The sequence below is a fragment of the Capsicum annuum genome, chromosome 8 (genome assembly GCF_002878395.1).
Source record: "Capsicum annuum cultivar UCD-10X-F1 chromosome 8, UCD10Xv1.1, whole genome shotgun sequence".
NCBI lineage: Eukaryota > Viridiplantae > Streptophyta > Magnoliopsida > Solanales > Solanaceae > Capsicum > Capsicum annuum.
In genome coordinates this window covers 148,227,925-148,254,189 of record NC_061118.1, presented here as the reverse complement: position 1 = coordinate 148,254,189, position 26,265 = coordinate 148,227,925, and the positions used below count along the sequence as shown (strand labels likewise).

The window sequence follows — 26,265 nt, the reverse complement described above, 5'->3', positions numbered from 1 at the left end:
TGAGAAAATAAAAAGTGAAAGGAAAAAATAAAAATAACGTTTGAGAAAAATGAGGGGAAAAAAGAGAAATGATTAAAAAAAAAAAGGTTAAAGGCAAATGAATTAAAAAATAAAAAAAATAGATAATGTTTGAGAAAAAAGAAAAAATAGAAAAAAATAAAGGTTGAGACAAATGAATTAAAACATGAAAATGTAATTAAAGAAATACTAAAAAGTGAAAATAATAAAAACATAGAATAATAAAATTAAAGGAAAAAACAAAAAGTAAAAATAATAAAAATTAAAATTTGAGAGATAAATGAGTATGAAAAGTTTTAAAATATAGTTGAGATGTAGAGGGGCAAAATGGTACTTTTAGTATATTAGAAAGTAAGAAAAACTATTCTTCAAAGATATTCTTATTTGGATAAAAAATTTAAGCCACTCATATTTGAATTTATGACATGCAATTTCCTGGACGGAACGTGTTATATTTCCCGGAAAAGAAAGAGCAAATCTTGGTTCAAAATGAAAGTGGGCTCTGAATTTGCACATCCCACAATGAATATGGATTTACTTCAGTGCGAGTGTCGGCCCAACGACATTGGCCCAAATGCACTTATGGTCCAGATTACATTATCTCATGCATTATAGCTCTCCCTCTTTTTCCGATTAATAATAGGAAAAATTTCATAAAAGCACAATTTTATTTTGAAAATTACTAAAAAAATTTTTCAGTTTGAAAAAACTATAAATATCTCAACTTTTATTAATTTAGGTTAAAAATGAAGATACATCCTAAAACATTTTTTTTTTCAATTTTATTTTTACAAACTCTTCCTACATTAATAGTTATATTAACGCCAAAATTTTTTGTCGCGATTTTATCCCACAATTTTTTCTTCTTCTTCTTCTTCTTCACATTTTTTAATCAAAGAATTTTTTTCCTAAATTCATCTTCGCTTTTTTCTTATTATGTTCAATGTTTTTTTCTCAAAAATCAAATTAAACATCATATCCCTTTAGATCACCCGATTGATTGTTTGGAGTTTTGTGTTAAAGATGATGATGTTTTTGTGTTCGATTTATGGGTAAAGTTAGAAAATTATTCTTGGTGAGGTTATTTTCGGCTGGTTTTCCGTTATCGTACTTTGGATAAACCTTGTAATGGAATAATATTTTGCTGAGCGAAGCAAAAAAATAATTGGAATCTCCGACAAAAGATGATACAATAATCAATTGATTTAAAGTCATATATCTTTTTGAGGAAGAAAAAATCCAACTACACTCACCTTGGAAATACTCTTTAATCATTAAGTTACTGGGAAAAAAATTGTGTATTTTTATCTCAAAATAAAAATTCAAGATCTATGGAGACCTTCAGAGCATTTTCTTCTATATGTTGTTCTCTATTTTTGTTGTTATATGTATCTCTTGTTTTTTAAGTTTTAATGAAATAAACATATTAAAGATAATGTTAGTAAATTTAAAGATGTATATTGTGTACGAGTTTGGTTTGCATGTATCCCACACTATTTTTTTATTTTGATTCAAATATTTATACTAAAGATGCATATTCTGTAAAACAACATATACATTTTAATCTTTTGTATAACTAGTTCTGTGTTATTGTGAATTTACGTATCTTTTTTTATTTCAGATTTGAGTAATTTCAGGCTTAAATACATATTTACACATACATGATACTTTTTCAATATCTTGTATCTATTGTCATCTATTTAAGTTTTATATGTATCTCTTATTTTTAAGTTTAAGTCAAATCACCATACTAAAGATACATATTAGTAAACTTTAAGATACATATAGTGTATGAAGACTGTGTTGTATTTATATGTATCTCGCATTATTTAATTTAATTTAATTTAATTTTTTTTGGATTGAATTATTTAACCCTTGTATGTTATATCGTTAATCCAAATGTCGGAATGATATAACAACACTGATATATTCATTGCAATTACTTCAAACAAAATCAATAAAAAACAATAAAAAGGTCATTGTTTATAATTGAAAACAAAATTTGAAAGAATTTTTGTTTAAAAATATGGAATAACAAGAGATACATATATATACACCTAATTTATATACAAGAGTGTTTTGGAGAATAAGACTCCAAAGTCATTACTGCTAAGGACTCCTAATTTAAAACAACTGCACCACTCATTTAAGTAAAGTCCTAATATTAAACAACTCTATACAAATAAACATTCACTCGAACAACTGCGTTACATTATCCTTACATAAAGTATATCATCAATAAAGACAAAAAAGAGTTCTTTGGTTAGTGTCTTTATTAAGATTCTTGATGTCATTTATCTATTTGTTCATAGGTCGAAAACAACAAAAAATATTACGTGAAATTTAGCATTTGTTTGTATCTATTCACTATTCTTCTTTCTTTTTTTTTTAAAATGAGAATAATATTAAGGAAAAAAATTATCTAAAGAATCTGTAGAATGTATCTCATGTTAATTATATGTATTTTCAACGATAATATGTTAAAAAATTAAGATGTATTTTATCGGACAGAAAAAATTAACGAGAGATACATATATGTACAATCATGCATAATGTGTACCTTTAACACTCCAAATATGTATTTTTGGTATGTTGATATCATTAAAACTAAAACACCAAGACACACACACACACACACATATATATACACAACCCGAATCAGAGATACAAGATGAAGGAAAAATGTATCTAGTTAGACCAAATATATATCTCAGCATACTAAAAATAACAAAAAAATAGAAATATCAATTTTACGTTAAATGAATAAACAAGATACAAATTTTTGTAACGTTAAACAAGATATAAATTTTTTTTTGTCAGATCTTTTTTCGCATAAATAAGATACGTATCTTTTTTGTCATATCAATTGCAAAGAATGCTCAATGGCATACCATGTCATGACTGAAATAACAATACACTAGTTCTTATAATTTTGCCCAATCTTAACTTTACTATTTTTGCAACCTGTATTGATCTTGTTCCCCTTCATATCGAACAACGGCAACGAAAGGGATTGGTGATTATGGTACAATATCGTTCATCCAAATGGCAGAATGACGTAAGAACACAGAAATATTCATTGCAATTGATGAAACAGAATCAACAAATAATAAAAAAAAATGTCCTATGATTTTTTTTTTTTTGAAGGAATGTATGAACCTTCATTGCAATTCATGAAACAAAATCAACAAATAAAAAAAAAAGAGATCGTATGAATCTTTTTGAAAGAACATATGAACTTTTTGCAACCTAAAAACTGATTATGAAAAGGTTCTTGTTTAAAATGGTGGAATAACAAACTAATTATCACGTATCGTGAGATATTATTCAGTTTTTACCATAATTAGTTAGGTTAATTGCTATATTAATGCTTGTTTAGCTGTTATATCCCTTAAATCATGCTAATTAATTTAACTAATCCCTTAAAACATGTTAATTAGTTTAACTAATACATGTATTTGTTTGACGTATCTAACTTAACTTATATGCATCTTCAAAGGCTAAATGTTGAGATTTAATGAAATTTTGAGAATAATTGAGATTTTTAGCAAATATTAGTAAACATGTCAGTATATATGTAATAATAACTATATTTTTTTTCTTATACGCTTAAAATTGTACTACTTTCACGCACACACACAAAAAGTTCACTACCATTAGATTACATTAGTATCCCTATCACTTACACATACATACATACATACATATATACATACATACATACATATCAAAAAATCCTTATTGATTAATCAACATATCTTATAAGTTTGATTTTAAAATTTTATACTTCATAGATATATTATAAATTTTTTTTTATAATTTATATATTATTATTTTATTTCTTACTTTTTTTTTTCTTTTAATTAAATCAAAAATATCGTTGATAGTCTTGAACATTTCATAATGTTGATTGACAATTTAATAGTACGTACTTTTTAATTAAATTAAAATAAATTTCAATTAAAAATATTATAATAAATATTAAAAATCAATTCTCTTTATAAAATAATTTTAGTGGTAAAAATACGTTGATACATGCCTTGTGTCGTCATTTACCTTTCAAAAACATTTCTTGAAAAAAAATTAACCAAATACAAATTGTTTATTAAAAACACTTTCCAAATAAAATTATCAAGTACGACTTCTTTTCTAAAAGCATTTTTTTTACAAAAAAAAAAGTATTTTATAAATACTTTCTCGAATGATCTGTTTTGTGACATGACAATCTAACGGCCTATATTCAATTGGGTTATCATATCGAACTATGGAGGGAACGACCTCAAAACTCATTTCAGGCGCGAATTAAGCTTGATCAAATATTAAGCAGAGTTTCACCTTTGTTAAGATCATTCATTATATGGCTTAATTGATAATCAATCTTGAGTTCCAAACAAATTCTGTCCAATCCCTTTCTTAATTGTCAACCAACTCGAGTTTATTTTAGTAAAAATCTTGCTTTTTGCTTTAATGCAACCAAGTGAAGCAAATCTTCCTACCCAATACAAAACTTTGCGAATCTCCTTTCGAAATCCATTCGAACTAATGATCTCAAACTTGGGAAACTCATACACTCGCGATTGATCAAGATGGCACTACACATTAACACATTACTCGCTAATCGACTGGTTGACATGTATTCTAAATGCAGCTCTCTAGAATATGCGCAGCGGGCATTTAATGAAGTGTCGAACAAGAATTGTCAATCTTGGAATACGAAATCATCCGCTTACTATCAAAGGGGCCTTTTTGGAGAAGTCTTCAAGGTGTTTGATGAAATGCCTGAACCAAATGTGGAGAGTTCTAACTCGATTGTATCGAGTTTGACTCGTTGTGGGTTTCCAGGAAAAGCGATGGGTTGTTTCAAAAGAATGGGAAAGAGATATGGGGATGACTTCTTGATTGATGAGTTTACGGTTGTTGGTGTGGTAAATGCTTGCGCGTGTTTGGGGGTGTTGAAGTTGTTGCGTGAATTGCATGGGTTAGCGATTGTGGTTGGTGTGAGGTTTAATCTTGTTGTTTGTAATGCGCTAATTGATGCTTATGGGAAATGTGGGAAACCAGAGTACTCATATTCAATTTTGTGCCGAATGCATGAGACAGATGTATTTTCCTGGACTTCGATGTTGGTTGCTTATATACGTGCATCTAGATTGGCGGATGCGTGCACACTTTTTGATAGCATGCCAGTCAGAAATGTGGTGGCTTGGACTGCTTTGATCACGGGATTTACTCAGAATGGAGAAGGAGATAAGGCTTTGTGCGTCTTTAAGGAAATGCTGGAAGAAGGTATTGTACCCAATGCATCCACTTACGTTAGTGTTCTAGGTGCTTGTGCAGACATACCACTTATAGAAAAGGGGAAGCAGGTTCATGGACAAATTTTTAGATATACACGTTTAATTGATTTGCATAATGTGTTAGTATATTATGTTATCCAGGTATATTATGTTATCCAACATTTATGCAGCAGCAGGAAGGTGGGATGATACTCGCAGACTGCGAAGGTACATGGATAACAGAGGATTGATGAAGGAAACAGCTTATAGTTGGATTGAGATAAAAAATATCAAACATAAGTTTGTCGCTAAAGATAAGTCTCACAGTCTGTAAGAAGAAATAAAAGAGTTGCTACTTAAACTCATAGATCCAATGAAGGATGCTGGATACGTACTTCATATTGAAAGCTCATACTTTCTCGAAGATGATGCATTTTCTTGACATCATTGAAAGAGGTTGTAACCATGTACAAACCTATCTAATTTAACAATTAAATATGATCTCTGGTGCAAATCTGTTATGATGAAATTTCTGGAAAAGAGAAAAGCGAGGGAAAAATTTTACTTTTCCAGATATCACTATCTTAAAGGTAGAAACATGACCATGAGATGTTAGGCACTATTATACATTCTTTGTTGCCTGAAGTTTCAGAGAAGTTGATGTTACGAGAAGCAGATAGATCCATCATTAACATGCGGGTATCCACCTCTGTGGTAGTGCCTCAAAAGCTGGAGATTAGCTGTACTAGTTGCTGTAATTCAAAATACAGCTTTAAAGTTGGATTAAGTTTAGGTAAATAAGGCTGTAATCATGCAGAACCTGATTTTATAACAACTGTTAATCTTTAGGCAATAATGTCAGAGATATGATAGCTTATTTTACTCCTTTAATTAAGTTTTTTCAGTTATGATTTTATGTATAAATGTGGCAGTGATCATTCCAATAAGTAATGAAATATAATAAAGCTTTTCTGCTCTTTCTCTTCTTAGTTCAAGTTCTGTTTTTTTTTTTTATATAGATTAAGTTCTGTTCTTTCTTTAAACTGTTATCTTAAATAGTTTATAGAAAATGAATTCTTAAACAAGCTTTCTAATTCCACCCATCTTCAATGGTGAGAACTATCAAGCTTGGGCAATTAGAATGACGGTTCATCTTGAAGCATTGGATCTATGGGAAGCAGTAGAAGAGGACTATGAAGTAACTCCTCTTGGAGATAATCCAACAGTGAATCAGATGAGACATCACAAGGAGAGAAAGACAAGGAAAGTCAAAGCCAAAGCATGCCTTTTCTCTGCGGTATCTGCTTCAATTCTTACCAGAATTATACAAATGAAGTCCGCTGTAGAAATTTGGGAGTATCTTGAAAATGAATACCAAGGAAACGAAAGAGTTCAAAATATGCAAGTGATGAATCTGATTCGGGAATTCGAAATGAAGAGAATGAAAGAATTTGAAACCATAAAAGATTATGCAGATCAGCTACTTGACTTATCCAACAAGGTGAGATTATTTGGTAAGGATTTTACTGATGAAAGAATTGTTCAAAAAATTCTTGTCACACTTCCTGAGAAATATGAAGCCACAATCTCTTCTTTAAAGAATTCTAAGGATCTGTCAAGCATTACCTTGGCAGAACTTGTTAATGCTTTGCAGGCATTGGAGCAAAGGAGAATAATGAGGAAAGAAGGTTTTGTTGAAGGCTTTTCAAGCTAAATCACAGAACAAGTCATACGAGGAAAATAAAATGAACCAGAAGCAAAGGCATGACAATAATTACAACAATCAAGGAGGAAGTAATCCACCCTGCCCTCATTGCAAAAAGACAAATCACTCTCAATAGAAATGTTGGTGGAGACCAGATGTCAAGTGCAACAAATGTGGTCAACTGGGCCTTTTGGAGAGGGATGGAAGTCACAAACGCAACAAGAAGAAGCCAAGGCTGTTGTAAATCAATAGGAAGGAGAGTAATTGTTTGTAGCAACTTGTTTTGCTAGCAAAATCACTTTTGAAAATTGGTTGATTGATAGTGGATGTACAAATCACATGACCAGTGATCAAGAGCTCTTTAAAGATCTAGATATATCTATTATTTCCAAAGTCAAAATTGGAAATGGAGAATATCCTGATGCAAAAGGCAAAGGAACAGTTGCAATTCAAAGTCCTACAGGTTTGAAACTTTTAACTGATGTTTCCTTTGTTCCTGATCTTGATCAAAACCTCTTAAGTGTTGGACAACTACTTGAAAACAGTTTCAAAGTGTCGTTTGAAGAAAAAGCATGTGTCATCAAGGATTCTGATAATATGGAGATGTTCAAGGTCAAGATGAGAAGAAGGAGTTTTTCCTTGAATCTATTAGATGAGGAACAAGCAACAGTTGTCCGGTTGGAAAATGATTCAAAGTTGTGGCACAAAGACTATCATCATGATGAGATACTCTTCATGAAAGAAAATTAACTCGCAGAAGGTCTCTCGAGCCTTGAGAAAAATTTGCCTGCTTGTGAAGCTTGTCAGTATGGGAAGCAAATAAGGCTTTCTTTTCAGAATTCATCATGGAGGGCAAAGAATAAACTACAACTTATTCATACAGATGTAGGCGGACCTCAGAAAACACCATCTTTAAATGGTAGTAAGTACTACATTGCCTTTATTGATGATTGTTCCAGATATTTTTGGATTTATTTTCTGAATTTTAAATCTGAGGTCGCTGATGTATTTTGGAAATTTAAGGCTTTTGTGGAAAATCAGAATGGTTGCAAAATTCAGGTGATAAGAACAGATAATGGAACCGAATATACTTCAGAAAAGTTCAACAACTTTTGTAATGAAGCAGGAATCGAGCATCAACTAACGACACCCTATACTCCTTAACAGAATGGAGTAGTTGTCACACCTCAAATCCTATTGGGGCGGACCGGCACCCGCAACCGAGGAGACCCGGGAGAACCAGCTCATAACCTTATACTTCCCATGCATACCTCTATGACAACCCGAAATTCAGACAGCATCATGTCGCATATAAAAGGAAATAATCACCTGTATAAGCTCGAGCACACATATATATGTATATATAATACTTGGCCGTTGGAGCCATCACGTCTATTAACAAAATACTACCTTGACTGTACATTAGGTCTATAAAGCCTCTAGACAATACACAGAGTTTAACTAAGGTCGGGACACACCCCTCCATATAACTAACTTCTATACAATACCAAAAGTGACTGGATATGACACGGAAAGCCCCGAGGCAAACTGGAGATCACCAAAAGCAGCTGGATATCCTGGCTCCTACTTATGCGGTGTACGAGCTGAGGTACCTGTGCCTGCAGCATGAAATGCAGGTCCCCCGTGGGGGACGTCAGTACGAAATATGTACTGAGTATGTAAAGCTGTAGATAATCACATATGATATAGGAGCTCAATAGAAATCAGAAACAAGTGAATAAATCGTAATAGGAGTGGACCACACTTACTAGAACTTGTGACAACCTGTACATTGTATTTATTCAATCACTTTACCTTCATTCTTATCATCTTTGTAATCATCATGTACTGTACTGTGACCATTAGGCTGCCTCCAGTACATATCAACTGGGATCGACCCATGATAGGCTTATGCCCCTGGGATACCACCCATAAACACATAAATAGGGATTGACCCATGATAGGCTTATGTCCCTGGGATACCACCCGATAAGGGAGAACTTCCATGACTTAGTTCAATTAATCTTTGAGATTGTTATTTCGGTCGCCACCGTATTTTTGATACTTTGAAATAATGATACATCAATAAGAGACATATAAATAAACCATCAATGCAGTAACAATGAATTAAGAACTCATTGGCACATCAATGAAGTGTTTTGGAGTCATCAATGCCATAACAAGGAAGTAGGAACTTATTGGTATATCAATGAAACGTTTTGGAGTCATTAATAGCACATGGATCTTGTTTGAGTAACCGGATACCTTCTGACATTCATTAGTGCAATAAACATGTAAGATTTGGAAAACAAGTAAGTATTGGAATGTCTTGACATCTTGTAGGGTGAAAACAAGTTCATTGATAACGTAGGACATCATACAAAACCATTATGGACCACATGTTATTGAATAACTTTGGAAACTTTCTTAATAGAACAATTGTTCACTTTCATGCCAAAGATATGGTATAGAGTATGCTTTACATACCTGACTGTCAACCTTCAATACTAGTCCCAAATGGACTTCCCATCTTTTCGGATTACTTATCTACAATGAACATATATAGCAATCTAGTATTAGCAACCAAACGTCACAATTCAATTATTTGAATTCACCAAACTAGTGGTTAAGTAGTAAGCCTTAATTACACCATAAAGGGTGTTACTTTAACCCTCTTATACTCCAATTACATTCACATGCCATGCATATTTATACAACATCCTCCAATATCAAGTTTGGATTCATTTATCCTTCCAACCAATCCATTAAACCAAATTGAGCCATAAACATAAATAATCATCAATTCAATAGTATATCGCCGGATATAGTGATGCAAATTGGATCACCGGATCAAACGAAGTAAAATCCAGAAGTGGATATATATTTACTATCGGTGGAGGAGCAGTCTCTTGGAAATCATCCAAACATATGTGTAATGCTCGCTCTACAATGGAATTTGAATTTATTTCATTAGATAAAGCCGGTGAAGAAGCAGAATGGCTCCGGAATTTCTTGGAAGATATTTCGTATTGGCCCAAGCCAGTGGCACCAGTATATATACACTGTGATAGCCAAGCGGCAATAGGTAGGGCAGGGAGAATGATGTACAACGGTAAATCTCATCATATAAGACGAAGACATAATACCGTTAGAGAACTTCTCTCTAGTGAAATTATCACTGTAGACTATGTAAAGTCAAAGGATAATGTGTCGGATCTACTTACAAAAGGTCTATCTAGAGAAGGAGTAGAAAGGGCATCCAAGGGAATGGGTTTAAGGCCTAGGACAAGTCAGCATGGCGGTAACTCTACCTAGCAGACTGGAGATCCCAAGAGCTAGGTTCAAGGAGATCAAACAAAGTTGTGTCTGACAGATTCAACATTGTCAATTACCCAACCCATTCTCATGATGTAGACAATGTATAGTAAACTAGGATAAGCCTTAAGGTGAAAAGTCTTTTAATGATTATATAAATTTGGCAGATTTGACCAAATAGTTTAATATACAGGATTGAACGTTTAGAAATCACCTATGCGAGGGTGAAGTGGAAACCGCTTCAAAGAGAATGTTAGTAAAGGCCTATTCTCTAAGCTCTCATGAAATCGGTACGTGTTTATGGTTGAAAAGAATAAAATCGTAAGAACCATAAACGGTAAAAGACTGGTTGTATGACATGTGTTGTCTAGGTGTATATTAAAGCTCGACGGTTTAAAGATATCAAATCTATCGATTGACCGAGTGCATCCGATGCATGTTCACTACGGAAAGTTCAAAGGAAAACCCACTTATCCAGACGCAATCAGTCTTTGCTTGATGATCACATACTTGTGCGTAAAAGTTTTACGAAAAATAGCCATTCCCATTCATGTGGGGGATTGTTGGGTTCTATATGTGTGTTGAAGGGAAAATGGAGAAATCAAGTGAAAGAGAAAAATAGAGTTTACACCAAAATGGAAAGTGTACTCAAAACTGGAAAGTTTACTCTTTCTCCCACATTGGTGGAAGAAGAGAACTTTAAAGTGTTTATATTGTGAAACACACTTCCACATGGATAAGAGAGGCAAGAAAATAAAGATGTCTCGCGCCGTCGTCGTCGCTCGCTCGACTTTGGATTTGGATTTGGATTTGGAAAATGATCGATCTATGAGATCTATCTTTTTGGACAAACTTTATTTGAATTTCGAACAATGCCAAGAGAAAACGCAGTAAATATTTTCTGTGTTTAATCCTCCATTTACGTATGTATATATGTTTGCAGTAACAATGACGCAGGAACTGATGCTACTATTTTGCATGAACAGTGACGCAGAACGGTTGCATTGCTTCGGAAATGTTGCATTGCTTCAGAACTGATGGACTGTTTTCTGCTTTTTAACTGAACTGATGCACTGGTTGAACAAACAGATGCAACCATTTAGCAAAAGACACATTGATTCATGGAAAGATATGACTGTTCAGGAAAGGATGCAATCTTTGAAGAACAGATATGAACTTACAGCAAAGGTGCAACCTTTGGAGTGAACCATTGCCTCCTTTCTAAAGAGGCATCTTGTGGCTATAAATAACCTGGTTTTCATCCACAGGTTTGAAATAGAAATTACAGAAATTTCAGATTATAAACTTTTCTTCTTATCTTGAAAAAACTATTATGTGTGATCATTAAATCGTTCAGTGCGTTCGTAGAATCCGCCTATTTAAGGTACTGCTATAGTCGGATTGAAGGCCATTTTATCCTGGGAGAAAAAATTCCACAACCTCGGGTACAGTAAGGGGAATTATTTCCTTAAGGAAACTCTGTGAATTCGATGACTTGGCCTTATTTATTTCTACTTCATCTATTATTTCTGAAAAAATAAATACACCTCTTGGAAAGATCATTTTGATCTTATGTTGAGAGTATTGATATACTCCATTGTGTTCTTGTTTATAAACTTGAACTGGATGAAGTTCTTGTTCTGTTATATAGATTCTGCATACAAGAATATATTGTGGAAATAATAGCTGATAGATCCATCATTAACATGCAGGTATCCATCTCTGCGGTGCACAGGTGATCCTTATGTGCCTTGATTTAATGCTTTTCATTTTGGTAAGGAAAATATGACTGCTCTTTTAAGTGGACCTGTTAGCTATCACAACCATTCATTTTCTTATGGACCACTGTGATAGAAACTAGGATGCACAAGAGATAGAGAAGGAAATATTACTGGTTAAATAAAGTGCAAGGATCTTAAACGCTTTATTAACCAATAACCAAGTCCGTATGGAGTGGACAAATCTCCAGATATAAATATAACAATAATATTTTTCTTCTTTCTTAAGAACTCTACCAGATTCTAATCGCCTATTTAAACTCAGAAATAAGCCGTTACTGCTGTGGATAACTACTACAGATAATTACTAACAACTACTAATAGATAACTACTAACAACTACTAATAGATAACTGCTTCTATCTTATTTAAAACTAAGGAACTAAGTTACATTATCAGCAGTCTTATCAGTCTTATCACACTAGATTCTCTTTATTTAAAGATCCCGTTTCCAGCATCCAAATGTTTCTCAAGGGCAAAATGGTTTGATGCCATGCCTATTACTTCTCCTAAATCATGATCCAGTTAAAATTCTTAATGTTGTTATTGCCTAAATATGACAATTCCTATTATTCAGTATATGTTAATTCTGTCTCTGATGTTGCTATTGCTCGCAGGTTACTATATCTGCATCCTTTCAGTGAAGCGCAAACCCAGTCTGCTCAAAGTTCACTACAACAGTATTAAGAAGCTGGGATAAGCTGACGGACTAATAAAAAATCAAGCGCAAGAATATTCAGAAGATATGGTGTGGCACAAGACAGCTCTGAGGTATACTGCTATCTCTATTTGAATTTTTACTATGACAATTTCTGAAATTCTGGTTGTTGTACCACTTGTACCTTGTTAATACCCAGCTTTGTTGATCCTGATGCCGAACCATCTTTCCTCTGGCCGTTGCATTTAAATTTGAGAGGGAATATCTATTGTGTAGTTCACTTGCTACTTGTAGTAACTTACCTTCGGGACATGCAATTACAAAGTTTCACTTTTAATATTCACTTTTCAAATGTAAATCTCTTTAAGCGAGGCAAATTCAGATCTTAGAGACTTGATATGAGGATTCTGTAACAAATAAGGGACAATTTGCTGAAGCTTAAGCTATTTAATACTAGTAGTTTACTTCTAGTAACATCGCTTTGAGACATGCAACTGCAGTTGTTCCATCAACTTTTAATTATCGTTCTTCGATTGCAGCAAATATCGCCTGATAGATTCTCTTTAAACCGAGGAAAAAAATAGGTTCTTTGGGATTTCAGATGAGGATTTTCCAAGGCATGAGGGACCATTTGCTGAGGTAAGTAATTTAAATATAGTTGGAGGAATTAAGGCACCAAATGGTTATGTTATGTTTCCATAAACTGTCCCTGTTAACTGTTTGTTCCCAGTCAAGCATCGATTGAAAAGGGGAAAAAAAGAAGTTATTTGTAGGCAATCCTTAAATGTTGCTCCCCTAGTCCATTTCTCTTTACCTCCTACAAAATCTACAATGCTGATTTCGGAGAACTGGCAGTGGTTCATGACATGTTGGTTCCCTTCTAATGGTTATTCATCTCATCATTTTGTTATGATCTGAAAGTGAGCCTTTTGGCCATTGATACCGACCATTTAATCAACTGTCTAGGAGACTGTCCTCCAATCATAAACTTTATTCTTACTGTTTCTTTAATTCAATATCATGTTATTTTTTATTTTCTCGTCTTTGACACATTAAGTTCTAACATCCCTCATCAAATTTAAATAAATGAAGTAGGCCGCGGCCCAAAAGTATAATCAATCCATTTGGTAAATCTTTATACATCTTGGTGTGTTGTTTTAATCTTTTAGAGCTAACGGAGTTGTTTTCCCTTACTTTTTCGGTCCAAACGACAAAAATTACAAATTTATTGAAAGCCAATATTCTTCAGTTCGACTTATTTTTAACATCTGTCATGACATTCTTTAATGGCATGCCATTTGATCAAACGTTTTACTTTGAACAACATTGACTTATCTCAAGGTTTAAAGTTTCTCGAGAACCAGTAATCTTGACTGAAGAGAAACTAACTAAAATAATACCTTATGTACTATTAAAGGTATCACGTGAGAAGCATGTGCTAAGGACAGCTGTATGTGAGCTGTATGTGAGCTGTCACCAAGCAATTGTAATTCACAGTTAGTTAGTGGTGTAATTGATAGATTAGTTGCAATACCACAATTAGGTATAAGAATTTAGTTAGTACTATATATATCACTAATTGTACATTCCCTAATAGATTTTTCTGAAATGAAAAAATACACTTTCCATTTTTTTCTCTCTTAGACATTGAAGAAGCTCAATGTCAATTTCCATGGTGAAAGCTTAACATGGTATCAGAGCCATAGATTAAGCTTCGAACTATTTTTTTTCGGAATAGTGCAATTTCTTCCTTCCGTCTTTCACTTGCATTTCAGCCATGGTGGAAATCAAAATTGATAATACTCATCCATTATTTGTGATTCCATCGAATACTTTTGGTTCTGTCTTGGTTCCAGTCTAGCTCACAGGTTCTGAGAACTACAGCTTGTGGAGGAGATCGATGTGTATCGCACTTCAGGTGAAGACAAAATTAGGTTTTGTACTTAGTACTTGAACGAGGCATTCGTTTCAGAAGGAATTGCAGGAGCACTGGGATACATGTAATGCAATAGTCCTTTGCATTTTGTCTGGGAAGGTTTGAGAGAGGGTTTTGACAAAGTTAATCGTGTGCGAGTTTTTCAATTACATAGAGAAATTACATCTGCTTGGTTAGAACTCACATACAACTGTCTTTAGCACATGCTTCTCACGTGATACCTTTAATACTCTCCCTCAAACTATGTAATAGAAATAGGTTGAACATTCCGAGTTTGCCCAATAAGAATTCATGTTATGCCTTTCCTAAGCTCTTTGTAAGCATGTCTGCCAGCTGCATTGTAGTGGATATGTGTTGAGTGTGTACCAGACTATCTTGAATCTTTTCCCTATCGAAATGACAGTTGATTTCTATGTGTTTAGTCTGTTCATGGTCTATTAGATTTGCAACAATTTGAAGTGTTGCTTTGCTATCATAATACAGCTTCACTAGTAAGCTCAATTCTGTTCCCAATTCCTTAAACAAGCTAACCAACCACACTATTTCTGCTACTGCATTAGCCATACTTCTATATTCAGCTTCAGCCAAGCTCCCAGATATGGTATTTTGCTTCTTGGATTTTCAAGAGATGAGTGATCCTCCCAACTTCACAAGAAAACCACTCACTGACCTCTTACTCATTAGACAAGTATCCCAATCAGCATCACAGTAAACTGACAAATGTCATGAAGCTTCTAATGACAACATAGTACCAAGTCCTAGTACAGTCTTCAAATACCTTACCACCCTCATGGCTGCCTCCATGTGGGATTTCTTTGGACTATGCATGAACTGACTCAAGTTTTGGACAACAAAACTAATGTCTGGCATAGTCATTGTCAAATACAACAACTTTCCAACTAGCTTCTGGTAACCTATGGGATCTATGAGCAATGTATCTGATGAATTTGTTTCACAACCTTGATCAAATTCTGCACTAATCAACCTTTGATTCTGCTCCAAATATGTGCTAGCAGGTTTTGAACTTGCTAACCCCACATCAACAATCAAATCCAAGGCAAATTTCCTCTGACATACCAAAATACCTAGTGGATTTCTAGCAATTTCAAGACCAAGGAAGAGCTTTATCTCCCCAAATCCTTGATCTTGAAATGATGCTGTAGTAAGAGCCTAGCTTCCTGAATCATAGAGGAGGAAGAACCAGTGATCAACAAATCATCAACATAAACAAGAATTAGAACCAAGTCTGCACCAGTGGTCTTCAAAAAGGGAATAGTCATGATGACTCTGTACAAAACCTGAGGTAATGAGAGATTCATTAAGTTTCAAGTTCCATGTTTTTTAGGCTTGTTTCACGTTTTAAAGTGATTTCTTTAGTTTGCAAACTAAAGGTTGCTCCCCCTTGATTAAAAGACTGGGGGGTGAGGGCGGAGACATATAGACATATTCTATCAAATCCCTCCAAAGGAATGCATTGAAAACATCCATCTGGTGCAATCTCCAATTGTGCATAGCTGCAAGAGAAAAAATTGCCCTTACTGTGACCATCTTAACTATAGGAGAAAAAGTCTCATGATAGTCAAGACCCTCTTGTTGAGTGTAACCTTTAGCTACTAGTTTGACCTTGTATCTCTCCACTAGGCCTTGAGCATTAAATTTGGTTTTGAACACCCACTTGCACCCAATGGCCCTCTTATCGAAAGAAAGGGGAATTAAACCCCAAGTTTGATTATCACTAAGGGCCTGTAATTCTTGATTCATAGCATTTACCCATACAGAATGATGCAGTGCTTCTTCATAAGACTCTGACTTTTTAATAGCAGAAAAATTGTAAAGTGTATGATAATAGGAATCCGACAAGCAGCATAAGACATATAATTGGACAAAGGGTAAGTAGATATAGATGATGATGGTTTAGAAGACCTGTGAATGAAGTCATTCAACCAAGTTGGCGTCTTTGAGGCTTTGGATGGCTTTCTAGTCCCAACATGACTCTCATGAACAGGTGGAACGACTCCACTAGCAAATCTCTACTTGGTGAAGAACCAGATGATACCACAGGAGTAGGAACTTCAGGAAGAACCACCAGTTTTGTTGATGTAGTGTTGCTTGCTTGAGGAAAAGCTGCAGATGGAATATGAGATCCTATATCATCAGTGACTACAATAAAAGGATCATAAGGTCCAGCTATTGGTTGTGGACATGTTGGTTGAGGTCTCAAGCGCTGAGAAATTTTCTGAGGATTGTGCTTAAATGGGAACACATCCTCCCTGAAAGTCGGTTGTAGTTCACAGTTAGTTAGTGGTGTAATTAATAGATTAGCTACAATACCACAATTAGGTATTAGAAGTTAATTAGTACTATATATATCACTGATTGTACATTCCCTAATAGATTTTTCTGGAATGAAAAAATATACTTTCCATTTTTTTCTCTTAGACGTTGAAGAAGCTCAATGTCAGTTTCCATGGTGAAAGCTTAACATGTACAAGTGTGTATCTATATTGATCCTTTATATATACCACTAAGCATAAAGTTTTTCATGCTTCAGAAAAATGGACATTAGTCCTAAGCTATTGTATGAATAGTTAAAAAAATGGTCAACACCCATCAAGCTCGGTGTACAGGTTTGAAAGCAGCCCATATTCCATTAACAACTCGATCGATGGGACTATTTGTGCCCCTGAAAAGACCTCCAACAATATATGAATATTTGAAAATAACAACAGCAATAGAATAATGAACGCAATAGCCATTAGCCATGACTTTTTTGGTTTGGACTTTGGACAAACAAATGGATGACAGATAACCTTTACATTAGTTAAAGGCAAAACTATACAAAACTAATATTTTACGCTAGATACATATGAATAAAAACTCCATCCTATTTTTACTCCACAATTAATGCATGCAATTCATTTATTTTTCCAAAAATTCCATCCCCTAAAGTCTCTCCCAAATTATCATCAATTGATATAACTTTCATCTCTACTGCAACTTCTTCACCAATTTCATTATTTTTTTGATCTTTTTATCAATTTTGAATTTTTTTTTTCAACTTTTAAGTCAATACCTATTAAGGAAAAAAGGAGAAATTGAACAATCAGTTGTTAGATTTCCGACAAGAACGACCAAAGTGATGATGGTGATGAGGCCGAACGATGGAAGGGGCGGTTAGCCAAGATGCTATGATGGTGCGGACGAACGACGGAGGGTGGTGGTGGTGGTGGATTATATGTATCAACCATAAATAAATTGAACAATCAGCTGTTAGATTTCTGACGAGAATGACCAAAGTGGTGGTGGTGGTGAGGACGAACGATGGAGGGGTGGGGTAGCCAAGGTGACGGTGATGGTGGTGGTGGATTATATGTATCAATCATAAGTATCAAGACATATACATATGTATCAATCATATGTATCAAATAAATGTATTTACTACATATAAAAATTGTTAATCAAGAACTTGTGTACTCTTATCATAATTTTAAGGTTGATGCATATGTTTTTTGGTCATTTAATGGTTTCACCACTCTCATTCGGGTTGGATATCTTTCAATTGATACATATGGTATTTTATTTAATTTCGTAATACATTTTATGCGTGCACCATTGATACATTTTACTATGTGAGAAACGACATGTGTAACACTGATATAATAGTATAAAAAATATGTATTGATGTTGTTAATCAGTTATCAAAAATATATACATTACCAATATGATACATTTGTTGGAATATTGTTGATGCATATGACAGATACTTTGTGATAACGATTCATATTTTTGCATTATTTATAAATATTTTATACATTTAACATATGTAAACTATTTATTTTGGTGCAAGATTAAATTTTTAATGGTTATTGAGTAATTTTACCAAGTGTTTCATTATGATACATTATGATGATACATCTGAAATCAGATGTATTTATACCACGATTTGTGCCTAATTTTACTCCCTTTAGTAATTGAAAATTAGTTACTTCCTTATTTAACTAACCACTAAATTACAAATGTATCACAATGCATATGTATCAACGTTAAAAATATGTATTACAATTATCAAAATCTGGGATATCTTGTAATTAAATAAAGGCTTAAGTCATCGACTGACACTTAAAGTAGTTTCGAAAATTCAGTTAGACCCCTCAACTAAGGTTTGTACCTATCAGGCACATCAAATTATTTTATTAATATAATTTTTAATTATTATAATTTCTTAAATTTAAAAAAAAGAAAAGAAAAGGAACCCCGCACCCCCCTTCATCATCGTCCTCACCCCATCTCCAAGTTCGTCGTCAACCCCCAACCCCTCTGTTCGTCGTTGTCCTCACCCTACCCCCGAGTTCGTCGTCAACCCCCACCCTTCCCGTCATCATCGTTTTCCCAGCAAATGCAAATGATAACATTATTCTCCAAAATCAGAATTCAAAAATGATTTTCGAATATCGAAATGTAAAAATTAACAGGCGTTTGTCATCTCCATTTCCAACCACAGTCGAGCAAATATCACTACTCAAAATAAAATAGAAACCCACAGAACTTATTAAAAATGAGGGTGGATGAGGATTTACCTTTTCAAGTTATTTTTTTTGAATTATTAAGAATTGAGAATAAATTTTATTTTTAAATTTGAAACTTCATTTTTATAGTTAGATTTGGACCTATTTGCCACATGTCATCATTTTATTGATTATTTTTGCCATGTCACGTGGTGTGTTACACACTTTATATCTTTTACTTATTAGCTAAAAATAGATCTGATTGGATCAAAACTCGAATGGGTTAGAGAATTAATAGGTACAAGTTTTAATTGAGAAGTCTAAGTGAATTTTCGAAATAACTTTAAGTGTCTATCGATGACTTAAACCTTAAACAAAATTATGAAAAAAAATGTTAAAACCAATTAAAAATTTAAAATTTATGTAAGTTACCCGTTTTAATACATCAAATCACCACTATATAAAAAAAATACAAAAATAATTAATACAAATATTATTAATATAAATATTATTATTACATTATATTTTATATTGTTTTTATACATTCTACTAAATTAACCCTAAGTGGTTGATATATAGTAGAAACTTTATGGCTCAATCGATAATTATTGGCTATTGCCCATAAACGTTAGCCAAATTATGAGGACGTCACATGGGCTGACCTGGGTCTGAGCCATTAATCTGAACACGGCATTGTTATTCTGAGATAATTAATATCAAAATTATTTTATTATATATATGAGATAAGTTCTCCCAAAAATGGGGGATAAGTTATTCCGGTTGGATTAATCTTTCCAATCAAATAAGGGATTAAGTGATTTTTTATTTTATTCCGGAATAACTTATTCCTTGAATTTTTTATACTTCAAATCAAACGACCCCTAAGAATATTTATTTGAACTGAGCAGAATTTTCTTAACAACAAGTTATTGTGATCATAATTTTAATTAGAAATCCTGACGTCATGATTTCAGTCATGAGACTTTGTTTAACAATATTCGATCATAAATTTTGATGAATACCTATTATTATCATTGTTTGTGATTGAAAATCCCGTCAAATCATCAAAATTTAGGTTGAGATCTTATTGATTCATTGAATTTTGCTAGAAATCCTATTGGTTCATCAATGCTTAGCCATAAATCCTGATAGTCGCCATAGTTTGTTGAGCGGAAATTTCGGCAATATGTTTTTTTTGCTTCAAAATTACTAATGTTTTGTTAGGCTCTGTGTGAAACAAGGACTTATTTGACTCAATTAAGGACATGACTGGGAGAAACTATTAATTAATGGAGGGATGATAAACGTTCATCAGTACACTGTCAATCGACGCATAATGTTGTTGGTCCAGGTGTCAAGACTCAACAGCTCATAGAAGAACCTAACCCAACATTGATTGGCTGAATATCCAAAACAGATAAGGATAAGGTGATCACTCTGCATTGCAATATCCACATCATACCTACCACAAACACATCTTAATCCATCACTCAATTTTAAATTTTTATTTCAGAAAATCACCTAACTTTGAATTTTACTTAAAAAGTCACTTAATTTAAATGTTTTACTCAAAAAGTCACCCAACCTATTTTATCATTTTTTTAACTAATTTTTGCTTATGTAAAATTTTTTTTTTAATAACAAAATTCTGAAAAATATAAAATATCCATTTAATGACCCTTTTATCCTTTCTTTCAGTCTGCTTTCTTTGATTATAGAAGTACGAAACTTCTAACACCATATGCCGACAACTTTTTTACCCTCCAAAAGAAAAACATATTAGAGAAAATTATAATTTAACTATAGTCTTAATATTTAAGATTATAAAACCAACTTCATTTTTTATTATTGTATGATTTTATTTAAATTATGTCAGACGTCCTAATAATAGAAATTTACCCGGTCAAGATATTTTTCTTATTTGAATTATGTATGTAAATAATAGTACACTTTTCTATGTTAATTTTCCTATTATTTAGATTTTTAAAATCGACTATAAATTTATTTATTAATCTTCTTTTAATAAATAAGTAAATGTTTTATGTTCTCTTTATCAATAGTTAAAATAACTATTTTAAAAATATATTGTACTCATTGATATAAATACGCGCATAATGTACGTATTCAACTTCTGATCCTATAAATTCACGAATTTCAATCCTATTTTTAATATATACTTGTCAATAGGTGTTGAGACCCCAGTTTTCAGTTATGATTTGAAATCAACATTTATTTATGAATCTATACTAAATTTCAACATCAATTTTTGTCTTGCATCTCGAGGGTAGAAGATCAGTCGTGTAGGAGTATTATCTTACATCTATAAGGTTTAGACTTGTTGGTGTTCGTCGTTGACTAGTCATAGTATGATGGTCCCTGCTTGTGATACTATCATAGTTTGTTGTTTATTATATTTCAATTGTCACATTATTTTTATCCTTTCTTTCATTTGATATCTATATTTACCCTTTCTTTCATTTGATTAATTAAATGGTGACAAAAACAAGAAGTCTTCAATCTTCACATTGAAGCTAAGTTTTTCTTTTAATTATTCTATTGCTTTACATAAAATTTAAAAAAATATATATAAAAAGTTTGAAGTATTTGTAGTTAGTAATTGTTTTGTTCGTGTAGGTGCTTTAAATGCTTTTATAAATTTATCCAAAGTATTTCAAAGAGTTATAACTGACCATATTACGAATTTAATTTTACCATGATATATTTTAAAAATCACAGAATAAGAATTTTAATACACAGGTGGACCAGGTAATTCCACATTTGTAGTATTACTTAATACAAAAAAATAATATTAGCTTAACGGACTTGTTATACGGAATTACATAACATGACTGTATGCAGTAATAACAATATGATTCATATAAACTGAAACAAAAAAAATATTTCCATGTCTTTTACCAAAAGGTAGATAATCCAATTAAGCATTTAAATGTAGGTATCAAATAAAAGAAAGGGAATGAAAGAAAGGGTAAAAAGGTCATTAAATGGATATTTTATATTTTTCAGAATTTTGTTATTAAAAAAATTTTCACATAAGCAAAAATTAGTTTTAAAAAATAATAAAATGAGTTGGGTGACTTTCTGAGTAAAATATCTAAAGTTGAATGACTTTCTGAGTAAAGTTCAAAGTTAAGTGACTTTCTAGAATAAAAATTCAAAGTTGAGTGACCATTAAAGTTATTTACTCCACATCTAACTTTGGCTGAATACATATACGGCCCATCAACTATTCTATTTTTTTTTCATATAAGTACCTCAATTAACCCATGTACTTGTTGAATCTTTTATTCTTTCACAAATAATTTTAATTAAGCACAATTCTTTAAATGGCATTGATATGGCATAGTGCGTGTGCTGCACGCAATTTAGGAGCATGAAATATTAAATTTTAGTTTTTTTCTTTTACTTAAATCTCTGTCTTTTTTATTTTTCTTAATTCTCTCCTTTCTCGTAATTTTTTATTTTTAAACTATAATTTCTTCCTTTTTTCTTCTTTATAAACTCAATTGTTCTGCTTCATTTTTCTTTTTCATCTCCCTTTCTCTCCCTGCCACCACTTACCACCTCTTCATCATCATATACTTATAATCTACCTTCATCTAATAACTTAATAAATCTCTTAGAAATTGCAAATTTATATTCTAGAGATTAAATTAATGATGAAATGAGTGTGAAAAATTAGAAAACATATGCAAAAAATATATATATATATCTCTGGGATTGAATTTTTGACAAAATGAATTTAAAAATTTGAGAAAATTTTATACAATTAAGTATTGGTGAGGAATGGATTTGAAAAAAATATTTTAACATCGATTGAATTTCAACCAACCAAAAATTTTAATTTCTTTCTCCTTACATTATCGGTGTTTATCCACCCATTTTCGATCATTTATGTGTTATTCTTTTATTTTTCATCATGCTATTGAATTTCAAATAGCAAAAAAAAAATAAAAAAATTAAAGATAAGTGAAAGAAGTGCTTCAATGGTAGATAAAAAAAGAAAGAAAATTTAGAGATAAGTGAAGAAGAAGAAGATATCATTTTTTTTTTATTTTTCTGTGCTCAAAAATGGAGAAAGGGTTATTTGAAAGGGAAGGAAGGATCGAGTAAGTTGCAGTGGTGGTGATGGTGGTGGTTGGGGGGGGGGGGTATTAATGATTTTTCTTTAAAAAAATTTAGATTTAATTATACTAGAAAAATATTTTTATGATTGTTTTAAGTTAAAATGCCACATTTCGTTATTTAATTTGTCACTTTGCCACATCATTAGAGTGTGCATTGCACGCATTTTACAATTTTTGCCACATCAGAAAATTGTGCTTAATTGAACTATTTGTGAAGGAGTAAAGATTTCAATAGGTACATGCCTAATTGAGGTGCCTATACGAAAAAAATCGAATAGTTGAGAGGCTTGTATATGTATTCATCCTCTAACTTATATATAATTGGCGAAATAGTCTTGTGCACCCTTGTACTTGTTTCTGTTTGTAAAATGAACACTTTTACTTAGTTCTTTATCATTTAAATTTTTCGATCCATATTTTAAACCCTTTTGGTAATGCGTGTGGCTCACTCTCCTTTAAAAAGTTTCATGTCATATCCACATCTCCAAAATCAATGGCATGTCATAATATCTTCATTAATTATTTTTTAAAATTATTAATCAATAATATTAAATAAAAGATAAAATAATAAATTCAAAAATTTATTTTTTAAAATAAAATTTATCTCCTCCATTATTTAAAAAATAAAAAGTACAATTTATATTATTTGATAAAACTTAATCAATTTATAATATAAATAAGAATTTATATATCATAAAATTACATTCAAAATCTCGTAATTTATACTAATAAATAAATAACTTCAACAACGAAGATGAGATTTTGATTCACTATATATCATATAATCAAAAACTTTAACAACAAAGAAGTTCATCTCTACCATTATTTAAAAAAATCATCTCTATCAATAAATAAAAAACTGTTGGATATTAAATAATATGTTATGAATGTCCATGTGAATGCATCAAGAAATTCTTGTAAAACAAGATACACAAGGCAATCTTGTAAAACAAGATACACAAAAGCATTCTTGTAAAATAAGCTTTTCCATTGACTTAGTGTAGAAGTTTGTAATTTGTCTCTCTCTCTATATAACCCTCCATTGTACATAGATGAGTAATGAGAAACAAGAAAAAAACTACTACTATCTTAATTTTTTCTCTGTCAGTGTTTCACTATTAAATTTAATATTTTGCTTTGATTATTTATCACGCTATCAACACGAGTCGCTACTATTTCGAACAAATATAGGTAATAAAAGTTAGTATTTAATTTTCTTAAATAATATCTAATATTTTCAAACGGGAATTTAGTGCGCTAGATATATCGGGCAAAACTTATACGTCATGGGCACTAGATGCCGAAATACATTTAAATGCAATGGGTCTGGCATACACCATAAAAATGACAATAAGGCATCAAATCAAGATAAGGCCAAAGCCATGATATTTCTTCATCATCACCTTGATGAAGGTTTAAAAATGGAATACCTCACGATTAAAGATCTCCTCATATTGTGGAACAATTTAAAAGAAAGATACGACCACCTGAAGATGGCCATTCTTCCACAAGCTCGTCATGAATGGACCTATCTGAGATTGCAAGATTTTAAAAATATACCTGATTATAATTCTGTGATGTTTAGAATTAAATCGCAGTTTAATTTATGTGGGGAAGATAGAACAGACCACGACATATTAGAAAAAACATTCTCTATTTTTTCCGCCTCGAGTTTGCTCCTACAGCAGCAGTACCGAGAAATGGGTTGTAAAAAATATTCTGAATTGATTTATCATTTTCTTGTTGCTGAAAAACATAATGACCTTTTAATGAGAAATCATGAAAGTCGACCTGTTGGTACTGCTCCATTCCCAAAAGTGAATGCTGTAAATTTTTGTCCAACTAGGCGTGAAAGAAGTCTTGACCCCAGTCATGGTCGTGGAAGGTATTTTAATCAGGATGATCGCCTTGTAATAAACAATAACTCTCAGAACTAGCAGTGCAAAAAGAGGAGGGAAGCTCGTGAAGCAGCGCCAAGGACGAACTCAGAAAGTAAATATTATCAATGTGGAGGAAAGGGGCACTGTTTGCGTACCTGTCGGACGCCAAAACATTTGGTAAAACTTTATCAGGCGTCCCTTAAGAAAGCAGAAAAAAATGTTGAAACAAACTTCCTCCCTGAAGATAACGTTGAGCCCATGGATTGGAAGTTTCAGATTTCTTTGCAATTTTTGAAGAACATGTAAATCACCCTGTAGGTGATAATTATGAAATAATCTGATTATGTTAATTTTCTATTAAGGTTGTATTAGTTTACTTATCTGTCATTTACTAATCTTATATATAAATAAAATTTATATAATATGTTATGTGCTAGTAATGTTATAATGTTTATTTGGTTTATATTTTTATTTTGAAGAATATGGATACTCCTCTTGAACAATTAAAGCACACTCTATCATAAACTAGAAGTTTATCGATCTAAATACATTTGCACTTTGGCATGATCGAATAGGCCATCCTGGCTCAATAATGATGAGACGAATTATTGAAAATTCAAAAGGGCATCCGTTAAAGAACCTGAAGATTCTTACAACAAATGAATTTTCATGTGCTGCTTGTTATCAAGGCAAACTAATAACTAGGTCATCGCCACTGAAAGTTAGCATCGAATCCCCTCAATTTCTAGAACGTGTACATTGGGATATATGTGGGTCTATTCACCTACCTACTGGGACATTTAGATATTTTATGGTCCTAATAGACGCATCTTCAAGATGGTCGCATGTGTGCCTCTTTTCATCTCGCAACCTGACGTTTGCGAAATTATTGGCATAAATAATACGATTAATGGTGCGATTCCCAGATTATCCCATTAAGGGTATTCACCTCGATAATGCTGGAGAATTTATATCCCAAGCTTTTGATAATTATTGTATGTCAGTTGGGATAAGAGTTGAACATCTTATTGCTCATGTTCATACTCAAAA

At 32.4% G+C, this 26,265-nt stretch overlaps 1 protein-coding gene and 1 non-coding gene across 8 annotated transcripts; both read left to right on the top strand.

The window, feature by feature from the left end:
• The first annotated feature begins 4,230 nt into the window (after positions 1-4,230).
• LOC124885114 (pentatricopeptide repeat-containing protein At2g21090-like) lies at positions 4,231-6,269 on the top strand. 3 transcript variants are annotated; one of them, XM_016701780.2, is made up of 2 exons: positions 4,231-5,304; positions 5,489-6,269. In XM_016701780.2, the coding sequence occupies exons 1-2, from the start codon at positions 4,605-4,607 to the stop codon at positions 5,626-5,628; spliced, it is 840 nt and encodes a 279-aa protein (XP_016557266.2). In that variant the 5' UTR covers positions 4,231-4,604; the 3' UTR covers positions 5,629-6,269. The 3 variants fall into 3 exon arrangements, with proteins under 3 accessions (XP_016557266.2, XP_047250491.1, XP_047250492.1); XM_047394535.1 differs by having other exon boundaries at positions 5,486-6,269; XM_047394536.1 differs by having other exon boundaries at positions 5,457-6,269.
• A 4,731-nt stretch (positions 6,270-11,000) lies between these two features.
• On the top strand, positions 11,001-17,887 carry LOC107856812. Of its 5 annotated transcripts, none has more exons than XR_001670667.2 (4): positions 11,001-12,088; positions 12,709-12,862; positions 13,289-13,388; positions 17,752-17,887. It is a non-coding gene; the product is annotated as an uncharacterized LOC107856812 (transcript). The 5 variants fall into 5 exon arrangements; XR_001670675.2 differs by lacking the exon at positions 11,001-12,088 and adding an exon at positions 12,184-12,574; XR_001670677.2 differs by lacking the exon at positions 11,001-12,088 and adding an exon at positions 12,184-12,615.
• The last annotated feature ends 8,378 nt before the right edge of the window (positions 17,888-26,265 follow it).

Bases quoted from the DNA above. Each gene is read 5' to 3' on its own strand.
- LOC124885114 (XM_047394535.1), top strand. From the start codon at position 4,605: ATGGCACTACACATTAACACATTACTCGCTAATCGACTGGTTGACATG. The intron at 5,305-5,485 runs GTATTGTACCCA...ACATTTATGCAG, and splicing joins TAAGGAAATGCTGGAAGAAG to CAGCAGGAAGGTGGGATGAT.